Source organism: Abramis brama (assembly GCF_963993115.1).
Source record: "Abramis brama genome assembly, chromosome: 1".
In the NCBI taxonomy this organism is placed as follows: Eukaryota; Metazoa; Chordata; class Actinopteri; order Cypriniformes; family Leuciscidae; genus Abramis; species Abramis brama.
Window position 1 is genome coordinate 11,270,248 of NC_139963.1, and position 26,039 is coordinate 11,296,286.

At 39.8% G+C, this 26,039-nt stretch overlaps 1 protein-coding gene across 2 annotated transcripts in view; it reads left to right on the forward strand.

Annotated features, from left to right (window-relative positions):
* Positions 1 to 26,039, forward strand: part of LOC311085971 (NACHT, LRR and PYD domains-containing protein 3-like) — a 77,392-nt gene that overhangs the window by 48,251 nt on the left and 3,102 nt on the right. For both annotated transcript variants that reach the window (XM_084118590.1, XM_084118591.1), the window contains 2 exons: positions 13,095 to 13,256; positions 24,700 to 24,746. In XM_084118590.1, coding sequence (XP_083974716.1) covers positions 13,095 to 13,256; positions 24,700 to 24,746 — 209 coding nt within the window. The remainder of the gene's footprint in view (positions 1 to 13,094; positions 13,257 to 24,699; positions 24,747 to 26,039) is intronic.

Here is a 26,039-nt window from a genome sequence, read left to right on the forward strand (position 1 = left end):
TGCGAGTTTTGAACTACTTGCTGATTCTAGCTCGATCTCACTCGGAGCTCATAGAACACAGGACCATATTACTCGAACATCTCGAGACTCTAGGTTTCAAAGCCAATTGGGGGCGAAGAGTTCACTGTCTCCCAGTCAGAGAATATCTATTCTGGGCGCAGAACTGGACTCGCTGTCTATGACAGCACAACTATCGCCACAGCGCAGGCTGTGGCACTATAGTCCCGCTCAGAAAGTTTCAGAAAATGCTGGGTCTTATGGCCTCAGCATCATCAGTACTCCAGTTGGGTTTGCTTCGCATGCGCCCACTGCAGTTCTGGTTGAAAGCGTGAGTACCGCGTTGACCGTGGACCTCCGGTCTTTTTCGCCTCAATGTCGATCAGAAATGCGTCTCAGCTCTGAAATCTTGAAGAGTGACCGACTGGTTCCGGTCAGGTGTAAGCCTGGGGACTTCCTCGAGTGTGAAGGTGGTGTCTACGGACGCCTCCACCTCGGGATGGGGAGCGCTGCTCGAGGGCAGACCGTTCTTTGGCCAGTGGTCAGAACGGGAAATATGGCGTCAAATGGTGGACAAAACAGCCCAAGCGCATAAACACAGCGCGCAAGGGAATTACAACAGTGTGAGCAACGTGACAAAGCTCGCACGCAAAATGTAAACATGCAGAACTCTCAAATCCCAAACTGGAGGACAAAAAATATGATTGTGCGCACAAATTAACAAGTCGCAAGCAGAAATAACAGCCGCGAGTCCTGACAGGTTCTACACGCTCGAGTTCTTTTCTACACGCGCGCACAGATTTGAACACACGCTCGAGTTCTTTTCTTCACACGCGCGCAGATTTGAACACACGCTCGAGTTCTTTTCTACACGCGCGCGCAGATTTTAACACACGCTCGAGTTCTTTTCTACACGCGCGCAGCTGAAATCTTTACGCACACGAGTCAGTTTTAACACTTTAAGGGGCGGGGCTCAGACCTTCCTGTTAACAAATGCCATATCGCAGCTTCTCTGAAAATCTTTTGATTGGTTGCTATGCCGTGAATGATGTCCTCCTGTTGCGATTGGCTGTTGTTGGCTCTCTCCGAACGAAGACACTCAAAACAGAAAGCGGGATGACAGACCTTAAGAAGTTTTTTTACGTTTTCTTTCAAAGTTATACACACTCGTCCCCCAGAAACAGTCCCACAGACCCAGCCTCAAACCCAATCTCTTAAAAATTAATAAAGGCTGGTTTCTAAAGTACTTCTTCCTGCCTCTAGGTATTAATGCTCATGGGTAGCCTAAATGGGTTCCATACAGACCTTAACATTAAGTATTTTACTGTATGTCAACAAGATTCAACAATATATTTTTCAAGAGTTTGTCCATGGTAACAAACAATTTCAAAAACTTGTAATACATTTTTTGTTTGTCTTGATGTAAGTAACTAACTCAACAGTAATTTTCATGGTGATATCTAAAGGTTAAAATATTTACCCTATTCACATAAGAAAAAGAAGTATAGGCGTATGAATAGGCTATATTTGGCTCTTTTTCGAAACTTTCCCCTAATAGGATTCTTCGGGGCTTTTTTTCCCTAACTCAGGACATATTGAGGATACAAAATCAGTTGAGTTTGCTTCTGTTGCAATTTGTTCAACCTTTTTTCATAAAATGACTGGACTATAAGGGAAGGAGCTGTGAGTGGGCCACATTTCTGATAAAATTATTGAAAATTTGGTTCCTGCAAATGCTGAGGTCATGTGACTCTTATATCGCTATTAAGCAAGAAGTAGCATGTTGTGAGAAAACAGCTGACATAAAGGAAAATGTTAATATATTTAATACATTTATTAATTACTTACACGGAGAAAAAAAATGAATGTGTCTAGCTATTTTTAGTTTATAACATCAAGAGTTGTCTGTGTTACCTTACCTATACAACAAGTCAATTATGTAATTACACAAGTCAATTATGTAAAAATGTCCTAAATATTTAAATCGCTTACAAACTTCGAATCAGGTCAAAAGAGATCCTTGTATCAAAAACAAAAAACACAAAAAAAATCAAGCATTTGTAAATTAACAATTTAGTGTTAATTCTACCTAAACGATACATTTAACATATAAACACATGTGTATAACTTTGAAAGAAAAAGTAAAAAAACTTCTTAAGGTCTGTCATCCCGCTTTCTGTTTTGAGTGTCTTCGTTCGGAGAGAGCCAACAACAGCCAATCGCAACAGGAGGACATCATTCACGGCATAGCAACCAATCAAAAGATTTTCAGAGAAGCTGCGATATGGCATTTGTTAACAGGAAGGTCTGAGTCCCGCCCCTTAAAGTGTTAAAACTGACTCGTGTGCGTAAAGATTTCAGCTGCGCGCGTGTAGAAAGGAACTCGAGCGTGTGTTAAAATCTGTGCGCGCGTGTAGAAAAGAACTCGAGCATGTAGAACCTGTCAGGACTCGCGGCTGTTATTTCTGCTTGCGACTTGTTAATTTGTGCGCACAATCATATTTTTTGTCCTCCAGTTTGGGATTTGAGAGTTCTGCATGTTTACATTTTACGTGCAAGCTTTGTCACGTTGCTCACACTGTTGTAATTCCCTTGCGCGCTGTGTTTATGCGCTTGCGCTGTTTTGTCCACCATTTGACGCCATAGGGAAAAGATTCTACACATAAACTGCCTGGAGATGATGGCAGTCGACAACGCGCTGAGGCGTTTTTGTCCCCAGATAAAAGGACACCATGTCTTGGTCCGTTCGGACAACATGTCGGTGGTGGCCTATATAAATCGCCAAGGAGGTGTCAGGTCCCGAAACCTCTACAGGCTGATGGAGCGCCTCCTGGTCTGGGCTCAGCACAATCTGCACTCGTTGAGAGCAGTGTACGTGCCAGGCCATCTGAAAATGGACCAGACAGACTGTCCAGGAACAATGTTCCGGCAGGAGAATGGTCTCTACACCTGAATGTCTGCTCGAAATTCGTCAGAGCGAAGGTAGACCTGTTGTGTCTCAGGAAAACTCTCACTGTCCGGAGTTTTTCTCCAAGAGTAGGAATGCGCTGGCCCACGTCTGGCCCCGCTGCCCTCTCAATGTTTTTCCCCATCACGCTCCTGCCTCAGGTATTAGAGCGAATCAGGGAAAACGGATGCTCAGTGCTACTTGTGGCTACATTCTGGAAGAACCAGGCTTGGTTCCCGGTTCTGGTGCAGCTGACAAGCACCGCCCCATGGCCGATACCAGTGAGGAGGGACCTCCTCTCTCAGGCCAAGGGCTCGATCTGGCATCCTCGCCCAGAGCTTTGGTCCCTACATGCGTGGGCCATCAATGGGTACACGCTAACCTCCCGGTGGGAGTGTTAAACACGATCACGCAGGCTAGGGCCCCATCTACTAGACGGCTCTATTCCTCTAAATGGTCTGTGTTCTCTAGCTGGTGCACAGCTCGTGGCATATCACCCCTAGACTGTGGGGTGACGGAGGTTCTCTCCTTCCTGCTAGAGCTACTGGATAAGGGCAGAACCCCATCCACGCTCAAGGTTTACGCGGCGGCCATAGCAGCGTTTACTAAACCGACACTTGGCCAGTCACTTGGAAGGAACGATCTGGTCATTCGCTTCCTTAGAGTAGCTAAGAGGCTGAATCCTCCCAGACCTCCCTCAGTCCCCATGTGGGACCTTTCTACGGTTCTGGAAGCCATGAAAGGTTCCCATTCGAGCCAATCCAATCAATAGATATCAAACACTTCTCTTTTAAGACAGTGTTTCTTCTGGCTCTTGCTTCAGTAAAGCGTATCTTGCAAGCCCTCTCTGTGAGCGCGACATGTATGGAATTTGGGCCAAATGACTCGAAAGTCATACTCAAACCAAGGCATGGGTACGTTCCTAAATACCTCAACACACCGTTTAGGGCCTCAGGTGATTTCCCTGTCGGCCCTGCTGGTCTCTAATGAGGAGAAGGACACAAGCTTCCTTTGCCCGATCAGGGCATTAAGGGCTTACGCGTCTCGCTCGACTGTCTTCAGACAGCTGGAGCAGCTCTTTGTTTCGTTCAACGGACGTTCTAAGGGACTAGCTGTGTCGAAACAGAGTCTATCCAGGTGGATAGTTGATGCTATAGCGCTGGCTTACACTTCTAAGGGCCTGCAGTGCTCGTTAGGTGTCAGAGCGCACTCCACAAGAGGCATGGCCTCGTCGTGGGCTTGATCTAGTGGGACTGCCTTGCAAGATATCTGTATGGCGGCAGGCTGGGCCTCCCCGTCTACATTTATAAGGTTTTATAACCTAGAGGTTCCCACCTTGCAGGCTAAGCTGCTTTCGGTCTAAAAAAATCAGTATTGTCTGCCCCGATGCTATCGGCTCAGAATACTGAAACTGCTTGAGCGCCGCTCGCTGATCGATTAAATAACTCAATGGGCAGTGTGTAAGACCCATAATATTTTTCAGACCAGGCCGAGTTTTTCATCCTGACTGTGTGGAACACTATTGATATAATTTGCTCCTTATAGGACGCTACTTATTATAGGAATGATGCTGTTCTAGCCCCTCTTTCCTGAACTCTCTGCGAGTCCCTGATGATCATGCACTAAATGAGCCCCGGGCACTTGCCCTTGGGACTTTGGTGTGGGATCTCAGCATGCACGCCGTTTTACACTGTGTTCCCCTAGCGTAAGATATTACGCAGTACGAGAGACCTCTCGTAAGAGAACGTACTCGGTTACTAGGGCTGTCACTTTACGTTCGAAAATCGATTGCACAATCGATTGGACCAACCAACGCAAGTTTCGAAAACGAAAATAGGGAATCGATTTTAACGGTCTTTTCTCGGAGCGCGTCCAGCTCGTCATGATACGCCCGCAGCGAACGCGCGTCATACAGCAACTGCAGGCTCTGACAAACACGCATAACAGCAAATTATCCTTCTGCATAATGCGTCTCTTTTTACTACAAAACTGTGAATTCTGCCGGTATGCAGACAGTCTCATGCATTCAGATACAAATTAAGGGCTACGCGTCTACAATCGCCTACGTAGGCGAAATTTGTTTGACATTTCTAATCGTAAACACAGCCATGTTGAAGACTGAGGTAATGTTTTTCATTTATGCTATGGCAGTCCACTCTGCTTATTGATTTCGAGAATGTTGCACTCCTGTTTGTCATTGTGTATGAAACTTCACGCCAATAAATCATCAGAAATATTGCAGACTTGTGCGCGTTTCAAGCGCCCTCTTTACGTTCGTCCTAATGCCTGTTCGTTGTCCGTGGATTTGCCCATATTTTGCGTTAAAAATGGAAACGTCTTTAGACATGGAAAATCGATTTTACAATCGATTCAATGAACACTTATGTCTCAAAAATCGAACGAATTTTTTCACAAAAGTGACAGCCCTATCGGTTACTAACGTAACCTCGGTTCTCTCTAGAAGAGGGAACGAGTACTGCGTATCTTTGCCGTGCCCTCAACACGCTTTGGTTCGCTTCGGCGATGAAAAACCAGATTCTATCAGCCTGTCGAGCTGTATTTCTAGGCCCAGGCCACGCCTGTTTCGGCGGGACGTGATGCAGTGGGCGCGAAGCGCCACCATTGGATCTGACATCACGAGGGGCCTCTCTCGATAGGCTGCTGCAGTTGCTGCAGGGCAGCCAATAGGCGCGCGAGCCGTCTTGCCTATGTATGCATGCTGCCGCAACGCGTTTTACATTATTTCAAAATTAAGGATCATTTTTGGCTTCAGTATCTCACGGAAAAGAGATTTTCCCCTAGCGTAAGATATTATGCAGTACTCGTTCCCTCTTCTAGAGAGAACCGAGGTTACGTTAGTAACCGAGTACGTTATACAGTTTTACCATATCTGCTTAGTATATTGGATTTTTAAGAGGCTTGTTTTGCTTTTAAAGAGATTTCTGGAGCTTAAATAAAGAGAGAGGAGTTCAGAAGAGAGTAAAAGTAGAGCTGCAGTATGCAACCTGAACAGCAGCTACTGTCAGTGCTGATTGTTCGGGAGTTATTTAATAAAGTGGTTTGAATTATACACACCTTGTAACCGCATTATTATTATACTCTAGCCTGGTGGAGACTGAGGCACCGTCACTGCCGCTCAGCCTTTCATATTCGCTTCTCACAGCGTGAGCTAACGCATGTCTTTTGCATAATTTGAAATGTGATAATTATATGTGAGCGTCCTGTTGGGAGATGTCGAATCTAATCAAATCAGTTTATCATAGAAAAATATAATACACACTGTTGCATTCTTGATATTTAGTGATTTAGCTTCTGATACAAGATATGTTTATTCACTTTTACAAGCAGATATATTGTTCGTTACCACATCAACTGCATGGGTGTCCACGTTGAGCACTCTTCTCGGGTGTAAAAAGTACCTGTATACATATGAGGTGGCAAAATTGCAAGAAAAGCTTGACTTGTGCCGATAACTATACATTATTTATGGCCATTTTATATTTGTTAAGATATTGTTATAGCAACTCCTGTTGTCAAGAAAGTTTTATTCAAAATGGTTCTTCCGTTGCAAGCCCATGAGCTCTTTAAACTGTCCGGGTGCTGCACTGCTGCTGCCTTTGTTCCAACAACATCATGTTCTTAACAAACATTTAGAAAATCGATCTTTGAACTTTGCGAATTGATTCGAATCTGTAGAAGATAGAATCATGATGATTCATATTTTATTAAATTTTTCCCCTCACCCTATTATCTACTGATTATATTAGCAACACTCAAACAATGATACACTTGGCAACTTAAAACCATTAAATACGGTTTTCAAGTTTACTACAAATACAATGCAACAAAGACAATCAAACCCATTATAACCAGTGATGCTGTTTACACTGGATGAGGCGTGACACAACAATTCCCTGACAGTAAACTGATACCTCAAATTAATTTGGAAGGTTCGCTTTCTCGCTTCCAGTGTAAACATGGCGTGAGATTAAAAATTAATGTACTTACCTGTGTTAACACTGAGGATTAAATGCTTGACAATGCCATATCTTTCAGTAAAGATATTTTGAAAAACTGACAGCAAGTGGAGAAACACAAAACGCATGTTGTAAAATGTGAAAAATAAAAAAGTGATTTAAACATTTTAGTTCTATTGTTAACAAATAAGGAAAACTGAAGAGCATTTAAAAAATCTGCTGCAGCAACCCATATCTGACATAAAATAACAAACACAAGACAAAATCACCATCTAATGTAGAATGTTATGAATGTAATGTTATTTTACATAAAAGTATTCTAAAACACAGAAATTTAAAAATGAATACTTATTCTTTACTTTTCCTATAATCCTTTAATTCATTAATTGAGAAATAAAGTCTTTGTCATGCAGAACACGGAACAAACTTACTGTTCAGCTAGAAGAAATATTACACTAAATGTACGGTTCAGTCTGTATCAACGAAGCACTGTGACATTGTACTCATGAGCTTGATGTACCAATGAAGTTTTGAAGTTTTCTTATTTTATTATATTATAAGTGATAGAATTTTTGAGCCTAATGCTTTGTTTTTGAGAAACTTGAACTGTGAGCATAAAAAAGATAGACTCTTAATATGGATCTCTAGATATGGACGTTGTCGGCCCACTTATTGATGACCAGTCATGTTGCAGCTTGAGATCCAGCAGTGCTTTTATAATCAGAAGTTTTTGAAAAACACACAGACATCAAGAATCCGCATATGACCCTCTAGAATGGAGACAATCAAACAAAATTATTAATATTGCAGTGCATGATGTAAGCCACCAATTAAAACTCATCCGTGGCTCTCATCATGCATTGCAACATGAATAAATTATGCAGCTGAATTGTCCTGTAGTTTTCATTAATTGTTCCTGTTTGCTTTTATTTTGCTGTTGTTTTGTTGTGACTTTAGTAGCTTGTTTTGTCATGTTCAGAGTTGATCTGTTCTCTGATCTCAGACGAAAGTTTCGGAGGCGTGATTGACACAACGTGAGGTCGTATTTATTTTTGAACGTGCGAAAATTTCAGAGGAGAATTTCGTACTAAGTGTGTAAGCCCATTAAATCAACGATGATGACTCTGTGTCATTTCTACAGTAGTGGACGCGCCTATATGCACATTTCATACGGATCACATAATAGGAGAATATTTATATTCCTTTGGAATCTGGTCATTCAAATGTAAAAATTTCAAGCTTTCTTTAGATATTTCTCATGTCTGTGAGGCAAGTATACACTGAGTTTCGGTTAATTTATGTGATGCGCTCAAGTTCAAGACCGAATCGACAGAAATCGCCATTATTTTACCAGAGCACAACGTTTTGTTATTGAGAGTTTACAAAAATAAAAGTAGACTCTTTACAGTTTACAGTACTCTTATCTGTATGACCAAAAAATTGTATTTTAAGTTAAATGCAAGTGATCGCGCCGGCACCTGTTTGTCATGCAGAAAGCGCTCTCTCCACACAAACAATAATATACAGTGGGTACGGAAAGTATTCAGACCCCCTTAACTTTTTCACTCTTTGTTATATTGCAGCCATTTGCTAAAATCATTTAAGTTCATTTTTTTTCCTCATTGTACACACAGCACCCCATATTGACAGAAAAACACAGAATTGTTGACATTTTTGCACATTTATTAAAAAAGAAAAACTGGAATATCACATGGTCCTAAGTATTCAGACCCTTTGCTCAGTATTTAGTAGAACCACCTAGTGTTGGGTCCGAGTCCACCATTGTCGAGTCCGAGTCGAGTCCAAGTCCTTAACAATCGAGTCCGAGTCCAAGTCCGAGTCCAAAGAGGGCCGAGTCGCACTTGAGTCCGAGTCCTTAACATCCGAGTCCGAGTCGAGTCCGGCCGAGTCCACAAAGATTTAAATGGTTTTAAATTGACCTTTCACAAAGACCTGCCCCTCTTACTGTCGCTACGTCTGACAAGCCATTCCGCTCTCACTCCGGAAATATGTTCTCACACAGTGAAATATATATTGCGGAGCAAAGAGGACACTGACAATGCGCCAACAGACAAGACAAGGCTACTTCTGGTATGAAATAAAGTCTCAGCTTTCAAATTTTGTAATTTTTATGAAATTAAAACAATACACACCGTTTTGTGGTGCTTTAATATAGGCCTCAACTCAAGCAGCACATGAACTGATAATATCTTCTAGTTATAGCACGAATTAAACATGAATGAACATCAGAACTGCAAAAAGAATTCAATACACACCATTTTTCAAGTTCAAGTCCAATGACTTTAATCTACTATCTGGTTTGGTTTGTTTGTCGGACAAAAATGGCAGGTATCTGCATTATCTGGTCAGATCGCATGTCAATCAAATTCCAGTGAAAGGTCTCAACACTGAGCTCTTAAATTAATATGTTAAACCTTACAAAATGATTCCAATGTATAGTTACAGTCATACGTTTACCTATCGTACATCTTTCAGATTCTGCAAGGTAATGCTCAAGAATATAACACGATGCATTAAGAGCCAGGAGTAAACTTTTGAGCAAGATGACGTTGATTTTTTTATTTTTATTTATTTTGATGATCTTATTTTGTTTTACATGCTAATATCTTATTTAGCCTCTAAATGGCAGGACTAAATTAATTAATGATTTTTAAAATAAAATAAGAGCAATTTACACCAATGATCCAGTTCAAAAATTTACACCCCCTGGCTCCTAATGGTTGCTTCCTTCTTGAGCATCACTAAATGTTTGCAGGGTTTGTAATAGTTGTGTATGAGTCCATCAGTTGTCTTCAGTGTGACAAGATGGATCTCACAATCATAGTCACTGCTAGTAAGGAGTCAAATATGCAGAAGATGCTGGAAAAGCAAAGAATGTGCAGGAGCTGGAGGATTTTTCCTCATTAACAACCATTAAAAAAAAACAAAAAAACTTGTGGATCATTCAGGTAAAGAAACACAATATTAAAATCAAGCCTATGTAATTTGTCTTGTATTTTGTGTTTGTATTTTTTCTTGTCGACTAGGCTATTAAACATTCATTATGTGAAAAAGATTTTTCAGGGCAGTAATAAATAGCCTAGAAACAATGTTTTTATGATCATCCTCCTTAAAAAATAAATAAATATTACATTTTGGAGATTCTGCAAGGTGTATGTAAACTTATGACTAAAGTGTAGGCTAAATCAATGTAACAAAAATCATAACATTATTAGACGCCAAAATGTTGCTTTGGTTATCACGTTCTCATGTTGCTATGGTTACTGTGTCAATCATGGCAATTTCATGACTCACAGGACTAAAATTCTGCGGATTCTCTCCCACATTTAAATGCAGTTATCACTCTTTTTAATTTACAGTGTGAACGTAACCACTGGTCCTCTACAAGCATGAAAAAAATATATTATTTAGATTATCAATAGCGCTCACTTTAAGCCATCACTTACTTCTTTCACTTACGTTCTGCACTCTCACTGAAACTCTCGTCATAAACACTGAAGTTGTCCGCACTGCACAGCGAATCTCTTATTTATATCGCGTCAAGACTTTGTCGTTTATGAGGAGATTTGCGAAAGGATAAAACTCGCGCTGATTCTGAACGTTTTGAGCGACTTCTCCGCATGGTGACTCAAAACGCCTCTGATTGGCCACTGTGTTCATGTGCTTAATATACATATCTGTGATTGGCTACAATGCTCAACACTGACACAACACAATGTAAGCAGTTTCGTTTCGTTTCGTTTCGTTTTTGAATAATATCGTGTCCTCCAGTGCCCGGACTCGACTGTACTCGGCAAATTTTCCGAGTCTAAAATGTCCGAGTCCGTGTCAAGTCCGAGTACAAATTCATCCGAGTGTGTGACAAGTCCGAGTTCATTAAAAATTGGACTCGAGTCCGGACTCGAGTCCGAGTTCGAGTACCCCAACTCTAGAACCACCCTTTTGATCTAATACAGCCATGAGTCTTTTTGGGAAAGATGCAACAAGTTTTTCACACCTGGATTTGGGTATCCTCTGCCATTCCTCCTTGCAGATCCTCTCCAGTTCTGTCAGGCTGGATGGTAAACGTTGGTGGACAGCCATTTTCAGGTCTCTCCAGAGATGCTCAATTGGGTTTAAGTCAGGGCTCTGGCTGGGCCATTCAAGAACAGTCACGGAGTTTTTGTGAAGCCACTCCTTCGTTATTTTAGCTGTGTGCTTGTCTTGTTGGAAGGTGAACCTTCGGCCCAGTCTGAGGTCCAGAGCACTCTGGAGAAGGTTTTCATCCAGGATATCCCTGTACTTGGCCGCATTCATCTTTCCCTCGATTGCAACCAGTCGTCCTGTCCCTGCAGCTGAAAAACACCCCCACAGCATGATGCTGCCACCACCATGCTTCACTGTTGAGACTGTATTGGACAGGTGATGAGCAGTGCCTGGTTTTCTCCACACATACCGCTTAGAATTAAGGCCAAAAAGTTCTATCTTGGTCTCATCAGACCAGAGAATCTTATTTATCACCATCTTGGAGTCCTTCAGCTGTGCTTTCATGTGTCTTGCACTGAGGAGAGGCTTCCGTCGGGCCACTCTGCCATAAAGCCCCGACTGGTGGATGGCTGCAGTGATGGTTGACTTACTACAACTTTCTCCCATCTCCCGACTGCATCTCTGGAGCTCAGCCACAGTGATCTTTGGGTTCTTCTTTACCTCTCTCACCAAGGCTCTTCTCCCCCGATAGCTCAGTTTGGCCAGACGGCCAGCTCTAGGAAGGGTTCTGGTCATCCCAAACGTCTTCCATTTAAGGATTATGGAGGCCACTGTGCTCTTAGGAACCTTAAGTGCAGCAGAAGTTTTTTTGTAACCTTGGCCAGATCTGTGCCTTGCCACAATTCTGTCTCTGAGCTCTTCAGCCAGTTCCTTTGACCTCATGATTCTCATTTGCTCTGACATGCACTGTGAGCTGTAAGGTCTTATATAGACAGGTGTGTGGCTTTCAGAATCAAGTACAATCAGTACAATCAAACACAGCTGGACTCAAATGAAGGTGTAGAACCATCTCAAGGATGATCAGAAGAAATGGACAGCACCTGAGTTAAATATATGAGTCACAGCAAAGGGTCTGAATACTTAGGACCATGTGATATTTCAGTTTTTCTTTTTTAATAAATGTGCAAAAATGTCAACAATTCTGTGTTTTTCTGTCACTAAGGGGTGCTGTGTGTACAATAATGAGGAAAAAAATGAACTTAAATGATTTTAGCAAATGGCTGCAATATAACAAAGAGTGAAACATTTAAGGGGGTCTGAATACTTTCCGTACCCACTGTATGTGCCTAAAGTAGCGCACATTTGTCTAGGTTAACTTTAGACTGAGCGGACTTGTAAAGTCTAACGACTAACATTTAGTCGACTATTAGGGGGCAGCCCTAGTAAAATCACAGGGCTACAATCACCAATACTAAAGTTACAAATCAAGCATTTAGTAAGAGATTTAAACTCTGAATGACAACAGTAAAAAAGGCCAATACATGATGATAAAGTCAATCAAAACATATTGTGACCAGGACATAGATTATCTTGCCATAACAAATGTACTTTAAAAACAGTTGGAGCAGCCAGAGAAAAACTAATATTAAAACATGAAACCAAACTTTCCATAGATAATTAACACCTAAACCTCTGTTTTTTCTCAATAAGAACTTTTGTAGATGGATGACAGAAATAAAGTCAAACTGTTTAGCAATAAGTGCAATAATGTGTACTGGAAGTCAGTTATAGTTGTTGTGTCTCTCTTTCTTTCTGTTCTTGTTTCGCTTTCCTTCAGTGATTCTGCTTATTAACATCAGGAGTCACCACTACTTGTCAATCATCACTTAATTAATCATTTAATTATCTGATTAACTTCAACACTGCTTCAGTGTTACTTTTTTAAACCCTGTAGTGTGGACACATATGTACACTGAGGGGTGTTAATTTAACACCGGGGATTTTGCTGTGCACTTTTGAATTTGCTGCTGAGATTTGCACAGAGAGTATCTCATGACTGAACCTTGATTTTATTAAAATCAATTAGCCTTACAAAAATTATCACAGATTGTCACAGATTTGACCCACAGGTTGCCAGTTGATGAGCCCTTTTGGTTATTATATATTAACACTTGCTGTTGTTATAGATTATCTGGCTGTATGGTGACTGAGGAAGGTTGTGCTGCTCTGGCATCAGCTCTGAGTTCAAACCCTTCACACCTGAGAGAGCTGGACCTGAGCTACAATCACCCAGGAGATTCAGGACTGAAGCTGCTCTCTGATGCACTCAAACATCTGGACAAACTCAAGTATGTTGACCATCTCTGCTGTGTGTATGAAAATGATTGCATTTCATTGTTTTTGTGGTTGTCAAGAGTTTTTTTTTTTTTTTTTCACAAAAAGACCCAACTACCTTTTAAAAAGTTGGTTCTCCCTAAAATAAAAAAAATGAAGTCATTTACTCACCCTGGTGTTGTTCTAATGCTGTAAGCTCTTCTTTCTTTTTTGAACCACAAAAGGAGAATTTAAAAAAAATGTCCTGTTCGCGCTCATCCACACAATGGCAGAGAATAGCAACCAACATAATGCTTTTAAAAAAGAAGCAAAAGTATCAGAGAATGGTCCGATGCTACACATCATATATATAAGTGTTCGGGGGGTATACCCGTTTGGTTTATTTGGTTTGATCAGTGTATTATTAATGAAAATCGTGACCTTGACCGTTTGTGAGAATCTATTAGCGCCACAGTTCACGCTGACTCATCCAGAAAATTTGTGAGAAGTTGTGAGAAATCAAGACAAAAAAAAAAAAATCTTGACATTAAATACAACCCATGTACTTGCTTCTCTGATATAATACCAGTCACAGGGTAGTGTTGACAGTTTGTGTGCTCTTTAATGTTTCAGTGTGTGCATGATCATCTCTGTGTGCGCAAGTGACTATCTGTATATGTGTACATGTGCTTCTGGGACTGACTGGAAACACTGGTGCATTAAAAGGATCCAGTCAATCAGAATTGATGCCGATGGATCTAATAATAGTTATGGGGAAGTAATTTTTATGGGTGAGTGAATACATTCATGTTTATTTAACTGTGGTGTGAAGCAGGGCATGATTGCTAATGAGAGACAGAAATCAGCACCACACGCAAGTCTCAGGGGATATAAAGGAATGAGGACATTTCATTCTACCGAACCACCTGAGAAAAATCATGAGACAGGCGTTGAAAAGCATAGCAAAACAAGCATGGAGTGCAGTGCGCTTAGTGGACTGACGCTCCCAGCTTCACTTCCTTCCTCGTCACCTGCGCCACTGCTCATGGATAATGTAGTTCGATTGAATATATTGTAAAGGTTTAGAACAAAACGGTCAAACATTAAAGTAAACATAATAATTTTATATTTACCATTACCCAGTATAAATCAATATCAATTACGACAAATAAATTGTAACACTACCCGTGCTGAATTACCACTCACACAGGTCAGTTTATTAGACGAATGAAACTTGTGAGGCAACGCAGCGCTGTTTTATTTGGTCTTCACTATCATACTTAACTGCATTTGAAAGTTATAGGGCCCTATTTTAACGATCTGAAACGCAAGTGTCAAAGCGCAAGTAACTTTGTGGGCGGGTCTTGGCGCTGTTGCTATTTTCCCGGCGGGAAATCTAAAATGGGTTGGTCTGAAGTAGCTTCATTATTCATAGGTGTGGTTTGGGCGTAACGTGAAATAAACCAATCAGAGCGACATCTCACATTCCCTTTAAGAGCAGGCGTGCTTGTTCTAAAGCGGATTCCTATTGTAACGGCGGATTTGCCAGGCGCGCGCCAGGATCGGTTCACAGCCAAGGAGAGCAACGCTCTCGTCAGGGACGTTGGGGATAGAGAAACCCACCCAAATTAACTTCGGTTAAAAAGGCGTATGATAATTTGGGTAAATGTGTAAGCTAGATGTATGCTTTTATAATAAATTGTCTATCTATCTATCTATCTATCTATCTATCTATCTATCTATCTATCTATCGTAGTAATGTATGATTTGCAAAAATTAAAACTGCTGCTTCTGTGTAGATGAGAGAATCAAAGTGTATGCGCGTTGTGCACACGCTACATTGATTATGGCCAAGCATGCGCCCTTAAAATAGCATATGAATAACATGCGCAACGCGCCACTGACTTTAAACTATTTTTTCCTGGTTAGTGGCGCGACTGTTTTCTAAACCTGCAAAATAGCATGAAGGAACGTTTGCGCCTGAACACGCCTCCTTTTTTGCGCTGAACCGCCCAGGGAGCGCAAGTTCATTCCCTAGTTTAGCGACGTGCTTCTGTGGAGGGAAAAACGCGCTTTGCGCGGGTGCAAAATAGGAATGATACATTGGTCGGTGTACAAAGTCAATTGCGCTGGGTGCAAGATAGGGCCCATAATGTTATTCTATGTGTTAGTTTGTTGGCTGTATGAGACTATAGTTCTACTGTTCCGAAAACAGTTTGATTAGAAAAAATACCTGTTAATAACGTTATTTTAATTTAGCCTATACTTTAAACAAATATGTATAAATAAAGACTAATTTTCACTCAAAAATAAGATAACACATGATAATTAAACTTGAACATTTATTTCATAACATTGTGAAAACCACAACAGAAATACCTGTATTAATTACAAAGGAAAAATATTGACCTGTTTTACTGGACCGTTAGACAATCGAAAGTGGCCCTCTTATGCCTAATTCTTTTCAGAAGAGTGATAACATTCTTTGTACCTAACTTTTTTTGCAACACGATTTGTTGTAGAAATTGCATGAATAAAAAATAAATACTGTAAAACTTCAAAAAATAGCAGAGTTCCAAATAGACGCCTGTCTCTTTTACATGCCTGGTGTGGCTACAGGTTTGGATAAATAAAGGCCGGTCTCAAATAGAGGCCTGGTCTGTTTTTTAGTTTCGGGTTGTATTTAATTTTCTAAAACCCGTCAGATCGTCTGTTTAAGCCAGTTCTATGGAGCAGATTGCGTACGCAAGAGAGCCCTGCGCATCTGGGCGGGAGCTGTTAGCGCAAGCAAGGCAGGCAGAGTCAGCGGAGGCCGGAGAGGGAAGTGGAGGAGAGCGACGAGGAGAAGGAATTCACCAATGAACTTGTAGTTGGGGATCGCAGTGATGAAGATAGTGATGAATATAGGGTCCTTTTGTATCACATGATTGCAGTTGTTTTACAGGGTAGCCTTCATTCTTTCTTGTTGATGTGTTTCTGGCAACTAGTTCATAGGCTCGATGGATATTATGGGTAACTTGTATTGTTCAGCCCATGGCTGTCACATCGTTTCGTTTATTTATGCTGCCAATAATCTAAAAGGGGTCGCACACCATATACAGCGCCGCGTCGCATCTATGACAACTCGAGGTATCGCACACCAGACACGCACTTTCTCAGTTTATGGCCAGCAATATAGTTATGTTTAAGGATATTATGGAATGAAGATCATGTCTGTACTATGTTATGATTGTACTGTACAATTAAATACAATCGTTGCTTAGTCTGCAGTCTGAATTCACTTTACCTCAGAGCGTCCATTAACTGAATGAATTGAGAATATCACCTATCACCTATTTTCATTCAAGCAGCTGATTTCTGTTAATGAATGTAAAACTGAATCTATATTGCAGCACAGGGTGAAGTCAGTATATACATTAACGATGATTTGAGACAATGTACACTCATAGAGAATAATGTGTTCGAATTTTAAAGACGTGCCGCTGCGCTTCTCATCTGGTGTGTGACCTCCTTTAAACATACGGAAATACAGTAGGCTAATTCTTACATTAACTGATTTGTTAAACACAAACACAGATTTGGTAACCTCCTACTGTCATGCTCAGCTCAACACTAAATTAAAGGCCTGTCTCATATAGACGCCTGTCTCAAATACAAGCCGGTGCAGTACGGCGATTTGAGAAAATAAAAACCCGAGCTATTATTTGAAGTTTTACGGTAAACTGGATAAACATTGCTCTTTTAATGGACCGTCAACTGCTAATTTCAAAGCAAACGCTGCGCAACACGTCCTGCATCACATAATCAAATTCAGTCAGCTAATAAAGCTCAATCATTTAATGCAATATAACATTGTAAAACTACAGCAAAATTTCTACCATTTAATACAAAGCATTAATAGTCTATAAAGAAAACATTGACCTGTCCTGTCTTGGCTGAAAGAGTATAGGAAAAATGTCCGATAGTTGCTAGTATTTGGATAGGCTTAAACGAAATCCACAAACTAAATCAGTCTATTTCAGCTTAAAGTCCGTACTGCTTGTTTAAACATACGAAAATAATGTCCTCCAATACCTGTGCATTCATTGAAGACCTCAGTGACTGACTTGCGTTACCGGTAGTGCAATCTACATTCATAGAAAGTTTGTGCAAATCTGGGAGCAACACTTGCCCTGTACTTAACCCTCTGGGGTCTGAGCTGTTTTCTGGGCCCTGGAGGTGTTCTGACATGCTCTGACATTTGTGCTTATTTCTGTTACTTGTGACATTTTCATGGCTAAAGTCTGATTACACTGTATTCAGCACAAACTCTGCTACAATAATATGTCAGCATCATGTATGTAAAAGTTTGTAGTTTTGAGATAATGACATTTATGCGTGATTTGTGAAAACACACAAAACAATTCTCACTGAAATAAGGTCATAAAACCCATACTGATTATTTCTTCACAAGACTTTTGGAAATTGTATGACGTAGCCTAGTATATTTGCTCCAAAACTATGTGAAAATCATCCTGACTGCTCATTCAGATAAGACAATATATTGATTTAAAATTTGCAAGACATGTTTTGTGTGAGAAAGCTTTAGGTGAAGAGGCATGAACATCATGAATATTTAATTTCTTTCACACCTGAGAAAGACAAAGACCCTCCCTAATGGCCCTATTAGGAGCTATCAGGCCCTATCATGAGCTATCAGGCCCTATCATTCTGAGCAACCTTGCACAAAGAATGAGGAGATTTAAAAAAGAATGGCTTTTTGATTGTTTGGATTTATTTACAACACAACATAATCCAAAGATACACAACAAATGACAAAAAAACACATTATTTAACACACTGAACTAAAGACAGAGACTTAACCAGACTTATACACCTTTGTGCCATTCCTGAAACATAGTACATACCTTTCATTTCCAAGGTGTTTGATTTTTCACTTTACCATGTTCATGTACAGAGACTCATGTGAATGTTGAAGTCAGCAGGACTCCTCAGTGGAGCATCTGATCCCTGAAAAAAAAAAACGCTGTGAACATACTGATATCAAGAGAAACTAGGGCTGCACGATTTGGGGAATACATTTTAGATTTTTCAGGTTAAAATTGCTTTTTAAAATGTACAGAACACACACACACACACATTTATATATATAAAATGAAGAAAAGGTTTGTTGTGCCTTGTAGGCATAAGCTATGTACTGTGCTGCATAAAAATAATAATAACAATAGCCTATTAATCGTTAAAAAGGAACACTTCAACACTTCACTGCACTAGAGAAACATATATTGATAATCATATGTTACTTCAATCTCATTTCATAATGTCATAACGAAAATAAACATTTGGAGTAAAAAAAAATGATGCCGATTGTTTGGCTTTGGCATTTTGCTTTCCAAACGCGTGCAGATAACATTTACTGAAGCGATCAAGCCGCTCAAAACTATTAAACTAATTATTGTTATACATCTGTGTTTCAGCAGATATCCATAAACACAGTATTTAACAGTAAACACAGTTCTAAACATTATAGGCCTAATATTCACCATAGTATACAGTACACTCATACTAGCCTACTTTTATCATGCTGTGTTTTATTATAGAATATAAAAACATCCTTGTGTCGGACATGTATTGCCTACCAGTCTAGTTCACATTTCAACATGTTGTCTATTTATAGATACATATACATGTACGATATTAGGCTTAGTTCATGTTTTTACTTCAATCTCATTTCATAACATACATTTTAATCTGGCAACACTAGTTTAACATGTCTTACCTTAAAAATCTTCTCATCTTCAAATCGCGTTTTTCTAATTCTTCTGAGGTAAATCCAAGTGAAACAGCACAGCACAGCACAAACACAGTCTTCCAAACTCGATGAAAAGTAGAGGAGTAAGTTACCGAAGTCTCTGATTCTTTGTTTTGAGGTGATGAGGGCGTTTACAGGTCTGCTTTTCTCCGCATGGAACATTTGCATGTCAATCGCTCGTGCGCGCGGTCACATTAGAGTTAATGAGGAAGCGTTTGAGAAACTGTACATGCCGCTGCTTTCATACAGATTACTTAAACAGAGAATATTTGTTTTTTATATAATTTACATACTTTAAAAATTTAGAGACTCCAAGCGTTGTATAGACATGCGTTTCAAGTCTGTGTGACAAACATTCGCTGAGTTTCAGAATGAGTTTCACATTGAGAGAGACGGCAGAACGTGCATCATGTTTATTTTCTTTATTTTATGAAAAACACAACATTTTGATTTTATTATGAGTGTACACAAATAAAAGAAGACATTTAAGCATTTTGATTGATGTATAACACTTACATGTAAAATCAAAATCAACAGACTATTTAGACTCTCTTTTGTACTGATAAGGAAAAAAGTGAGCTGGTATCGCCGGCGATACCGCCGACCCCAGGGGGTTAAATACACACCCACTCCTCTTAAGGCGTGCTTCTCTTGAATACATATCCAAAACAGATGAGATGGAAACACAAGTATGTTTTACTGTTGTGCTTTCTTTTTCTTTTGCCATCAACAGCTGTTCTACCTCGTCGTCATCGTCGGATGACTGGGATGCAGTGTACTGTGTAGTTGCTTTGCTGCCGGATGAAGTCTGAATGGCTTCCCAGGCACGACATAAGTCCGTTTTTGCGCTTTCGGAATGAAGTTTGCTGAGAAAGAGTCTGAATCTAGGATCGAGAAATAAAGCAGCCACAAAGGCGTCATTGTCAAAGAGAGCTGTTTGTTGTGATTTGAGACACTGAACTAGGCGTTTTGCAAAGGGATTGTCACTTCTGTCTGTGCACAGTACACACTGAAGCCAAACACCATAGAAGTCACCTGCTGTGAGCTGGTCCGACGGGAGGCTTTTCGTAGCAATTTTCTGGAGCTCTAAAAGCCGCTCCAGCATATCGTGTGTAGAATGCCAGCATGTTGGACAGTAAACAATGGCCCTTTTGTGTCCCGTTCTGGTAAGAAGAGTGACAAAGTTCTGTGTGCGCAACTTTTTTGCAACACGTCTTGCTTTAGAAATCAATTTGGATGACCGTTGCTCTTTTAATGTGTCGTCAACTGCTAACTGCAGGGTATGAGCCGAGCCCGTCACACTGCGCAACACATGTCCTGACATCACACAGTCAAGTTCAGTTACCACATCCGGTGTTTCGCCTTGGATTGCATCTAGCTCATCCTCATCCATTCCTGCGCCGAAGGGATCAGTTTCATTCGCTTCATTAGATGGGGTGCCCTCTTGCATATTCGATAGTAAAGACACTGCTTTACCATGTTAGTAACATGTTAGCGACGTTATCTTACGTTACTGAGTAAACTTGCCGTAATTCAACATTATATTTGTGCAAGACATCCTTCAGAATGGATGAAATGTATGCAGCTGTGTGTCGTTCAGTTAGCTCCCTTACAGCCAAAGTGCGCAACACAATTTTTTCTCTGTCAGTGTACTGTACATTTATGCCAAGAACAGATCGATCTCTGCATGTGGCTGAATCAATTTTAAGCATTAGTAGCCTTCCCTGAGCAACACTTGACACCATATCACGGATATTTGAGGAGTTGATTGTGAAATCATTTTCTATAGCCTGTTGTAATGGGTCGATAATTTTTCTGAAGCCAATGTCTTCCATTAATGTAAATGGTCTCCTGTTGACAGTTACTAGCTCTATGCACACATCTTTTAGAACATCAGGATTCAGTTGAATATGTAGGCCTGTTGTCTTTGGCTTCTTAACTATGACCGAATCCAGAGTTGTTTGTCCATCTGCTGTAGATGCTGGTCTTTTATTGCTGGTTGAATCAGCATAGTCTGCTGGATGTTTACGTTGAATGTGCCTCTGCAAGTTACCTCTGTGATTCTTGGTTACTTATGCCCCGCATCCTTCAATATTGCAGACAGACTTGTTAGATGACTTGTTATAGGATAAATAAAGACGAAAAGGATTTTCTTGATGGCGCAATTGTGTTTTACAAACACACAGTTAAAGCAGTCAAATAAAAGTTAAAGTAAAAGTAACGGGGACCAAGAGCCCAACTAAAGCAAACACTGATCACCACAATGGTGACACTTCAAATTAAACAAATATCAACATCTAAACCTCTGTTAATTCTCACTAAGATCATCTGACAGCAATAGTCAAAGTAATTATGTCTAAATGAGATCATAAATGATGTTGAAATATGTCCACAATGGCCACATCTGAACTAGTTTTAACCTTGTACGAAGGTTCGATGAACGTCTAGATATCGGACGTGCAGAACACGTCAAAAAAAGACGTCATAAAAACTTTCATTCTGGCTCCTCAGTGGACGTCTTTTCAACGTCCGACTTTTGTGACAAAGACGTTGAAAAGACGTGTTTTGGACATCGTTTTGCTTAGTGGGGTGAAACAAAACGAATTTATTATTGTCTTTGTTGAATTTGCAGATTGTACAGTGTGTGACAGAAATAAAAAGTATATGTGCCACCAGAAAAACAGCCTCTTCTGTGTGTGCAACAGGACATAACTGTTCTCAGACCTGATTCTTTGTCTGGATTCATAAGCAGTCCGCACTACATTTAGACATCCATATAATGACAATGTATACTGCTGCTCTATTTCTTGAATCCTCAACAAATCTTGAGACTGACATAAATCCACATAGGGTTTGAATGTGATTAGAGGGATCTCAATGCAGCCTATCATGCACAAAATAATATGTTTCTCTTTGCATTTGGTCAATACATTGGTCAGGACATTATTAAAAAAATGTCTGATTCCATGTTCATTGCTACTTACTCCAAAAATGTTAAACTGTAACTGAAAAGAAAACAGGATTACTTTGAATAGCATTAGCATCATTGTAAAGTTGTGATGAAGAGCTGAGCAAGTCTTGCGTATTTCCGGGTATGAAAGGAGAATGTATGTGTGTGACAGTAGAAATGTATGTATGTGAAAGGAGAATGTATGTGTGTGAGAGTAGAAGAATGGATTTTGGCTTGTACGGCCCCTCATAGTTTGGTGTTCTGATGCCTTCAGGATTTGCAGAGCTTCATGCTTTCATTCGCTAGTCTCTCACCACAGATTACACACTCATTTTCACCTTGTTCATTGCTTCAGTTAAACCAAATATGAAATAACTGTCCAAATATATCTTTGTTTTCTTTTTAGCACATACATTTTTCTTTTCTCCCAGGCGCTTTGCCATATTCGCTTTGCTGCGTCCTACTCTCACGATACACAGCTAAAGATTCTCGACATTAAGTAAATTACTTCCCTTTTCATATATAAACTATTATTAAAATATTCAAAATGGAATTATTTATCGTGCTGTTACAAACTCCGTTACAAACTATCTTGCTGTCCACAAACTCGTGCTTCCAACCTGGAGTGAGCTTAGTGACCTTTGTAAATCTTTAGTGACCCCTAGTGGGGGTCACGACACCCTGGTTGGGAACCTAATGTTTGCAAACTTTAGTGAAGGTCTGCCTGACAAACGGCCTTGGAGGAGTTTTAAAAAGTAGGTTTTCAGATTATTTGAATGGCAGATACATTTTTATGGAAAAACATTAATCCCCAACAAGTGTATATCTCAGTTTTAAGCAAGAAACAAGATTTGTGAGACTTTCATGCACAGTTGTGGAGTGGTTAGCAAAATTTGGGAGTTAATTTTTAGTCCATCTCTGCAATACGGATTTCATGGTAGGAGACTAAAAATGAACTCCCAAAACCATGTGTGGATTAATGCACAGGCTTGCGTAGGCTGCAGCCTACGTGTGCAGGGGCCTCGGATTGGCCAGACAATTTTTTTTATTATTTTAAATTATATGTCACTGCTATTGCTGGACCAGTTTAACTCCACATACTCTGTTGTGTTGATGGAGTTTATTGTCAAAATGTTCACTTTCTTCTGAGTCGACTATTAAACAAACAGCTCCACCAAAAACGTCACCGCGGTAGATGGCTTTAAAACGCAGACACCAAAATCAAGGTAAGAAATAAATAACTATGGCTAACATTACAAGAAACAACAACAAGGCTCGAAATTGCGACCATTTTGGTCGCATATGCTCCTGAAATTTAATCTGTGTGACCTAAAAATATATTTGGGAGCATTTGTGCGAGTGCAAATAATGGTTGTGGTGCGACCTGTTTTCATTTCCCTACAAAAAAACGTTTGCAAATTACTGCAGAGTGTGTACCTTATGTGCGCTGATACGCGGTGGTGGACCATCATTCTATTCAATGTTACATAACCAATTTAAATTGGTTAATATTAGCTGTCAATCACTCTCACTCCCTTTCACTGCGCTCCGTTGTCACGTGACAGGGAGCTTTCTACCGTGCAAAATTTAAAAGGCTGATTTGACGTTTACTTGACTGGCCATAGTGACTGACAGGACAGCTGTTTCGGTGGTCGTGGTTGCCTAGCAAAATAAAAAATGCACAGCACACTGCTCGTTCTGTGTGATCGAACCTGAAAAACGCGTTTGGTGTGATCAGCTCCATAAGAGAGATTTCTTAAGCCGTCACAAAGAGGTGGAACACGCCAATGCTGATGGTGAGGATGTTTATATATATATTATTTTTATTTATTTATTTAATATTAATACATAGCTTATTTAGTTTTAGCTTATTTAGTCTGAGAGAGACAACAGCAAGTGGTGAGAGTTGAAATGTGAAGGTATTTTGTTGCTTTGCTGTTTACATTTGTTTTGGGGCTGTGGTGGCAGAGGATAATATCTGATATTCTTTCCACTTACATCTCTGTTTATGTTAGTTTTGGTTGTACTGCCAGTGTTTCTTGATCATAATTAAATGGTTGATTCTAAGCACTGGGCCTTATGCTTGTTTGTATTTGTGTTTTGTTTGTAATGTTAAATTTTTCATTTTACCTATGTGGTGTGGTGGTAATTGTCTTACTGTTGTGGTCCACCACTTGAAGGAATGTAAAGAAAACACTGTAGTTTTGGCTGTCTCAATGTGTGTGTATGCCAGTTCACCGTAGTTGAGTGTGGACCATGTATGGGGGGGGGCCTCACACAAAGTGCAGCCTAGGAGCCCCTGGCCACCTTAATCCGCCCCTGCCCAAAACTTACTGCCAGATTCTGGAAGATGAACTTCAAACAGTGGTAGATGAGGATGTGGATAAATAGTAGTAGATAAATGAGGATAAATAGTAGTTAAGATGAATGTGTTTTGGAATTCGTAATATGTGCCTGGGGAAAAAAATGATAAGAAAATCAAAGTGCCTAATAATTCTGCATGCACTGTAGTAAAAATAAATAAATAAATAAAAATCTGCCAAAACATTTCTTTATTTAAATCTAGTGTTTTGTTTCTGTGTTTGGTAGGTTTGTGAGTGGGGCTTGAGTTGGCCTAGGCCAATTGATTTTATATCAGGTTAATGCTAATGTCCTCACAAATATAATGAAACAAAGTGTATGTGTGTGTGTGTGTGTGTGTGTGTGTGTTTTCTAGTGTGGATCACGGAGGAGAGTCCATGATTTCAGCAGGACTACACAAATGTAAGTCCACAAACACACAGTTTTAGTGTTTGGTGTTTTATTATATTGGCTTGAGAAAGCAAACATAATATTAAAGTTGTTAATAGTTGTCAATGCTATTAAAGGATTAGTTCACTTCAGAATTAAAATTTTCTTATAATTTACTCTCCCCCACGTCATCCAAGATATTCATGTCTTTCTTTCTTCAGTCGAAAAGAAATTAAGGTTTTTGAGGAAAATATTCCAGGATTTTTCTCCATATAGTGACTTCAGTGGTTATCAACGGGTTGAAGATCCAAATATCAGTTTCAGTGCAGCTTCAAAGTCTCGACACGATCCAGCCGAGGAATAAGAGTCTTATCTAGACAAACCATTGGTCATTTTCTAAAAAAACAATTTCTTTATAATGAGTCACACACACACAGTCACACAGAAATGCAGGGCCTTAGGAGCCCTCTCTCTCTCTCTCACACACACATACACACACACACACACACACACACACACACACACACACACACAGGGCCTTAAGGTCCCAATATACTCCAGGGCTCTACACTTACTTTTTGAACAAGGAGCACTGGTGCGCCTAAATAAAAAAATTTAGGAGCACAGACAAATATTTGTGGGCACAGTCATTTTTGTTGTATAAGTTTATCATTATAGTTTTATTATTAGAATTATTCAACAATTACATTTACAATGCTCATTGTAAGGTTAAGAACATCAGACCAAAACTTTCAAACAAAAGATTTTCATTTAATTCTACTTTATCGTCATGTAGATTTCATTTATAATTGTATGTAGGCCTTATGTATGTTTCACATTTTATCTGAAATGAAGATCATGTCTGAGTCACTTGGCCAAGCTTTGTAGCCTGGTCGCCTTGACCTCTTTCCAGCAGACACCCAATTTTCAGCACATTTTGTAGGATCAAACAGTTCCAGGGAGGGCCCCTCTGTGCTGATCCGAATTAGTAGGGCCCTATAAAATCCGTTTTATTTTTTCCCAAATTCCGTTTTATTTTTTCCCAAATTCCGTTTTAATTTTTGCAAATTCAGTTTTTTCCGTTTTAATTTTTGGGAATTCATTTTTTTTTTTTACCCTTTACTGTAATTTTAGTCGTAAAAAGAGTGTTTTTAATGTTAATGATTAAAATGTACACAAATAAAATAGGAATGACCCTAAATTTATTGAGGTAACAAACAAAATTCTCATTTTAAGAGATGTTAAATGTGGTTTGGTTTGTTTACATTAGTGAATGAATGTAGGCTAACTAACATGAACCATGAGCAATACATTTGTTACTGTATT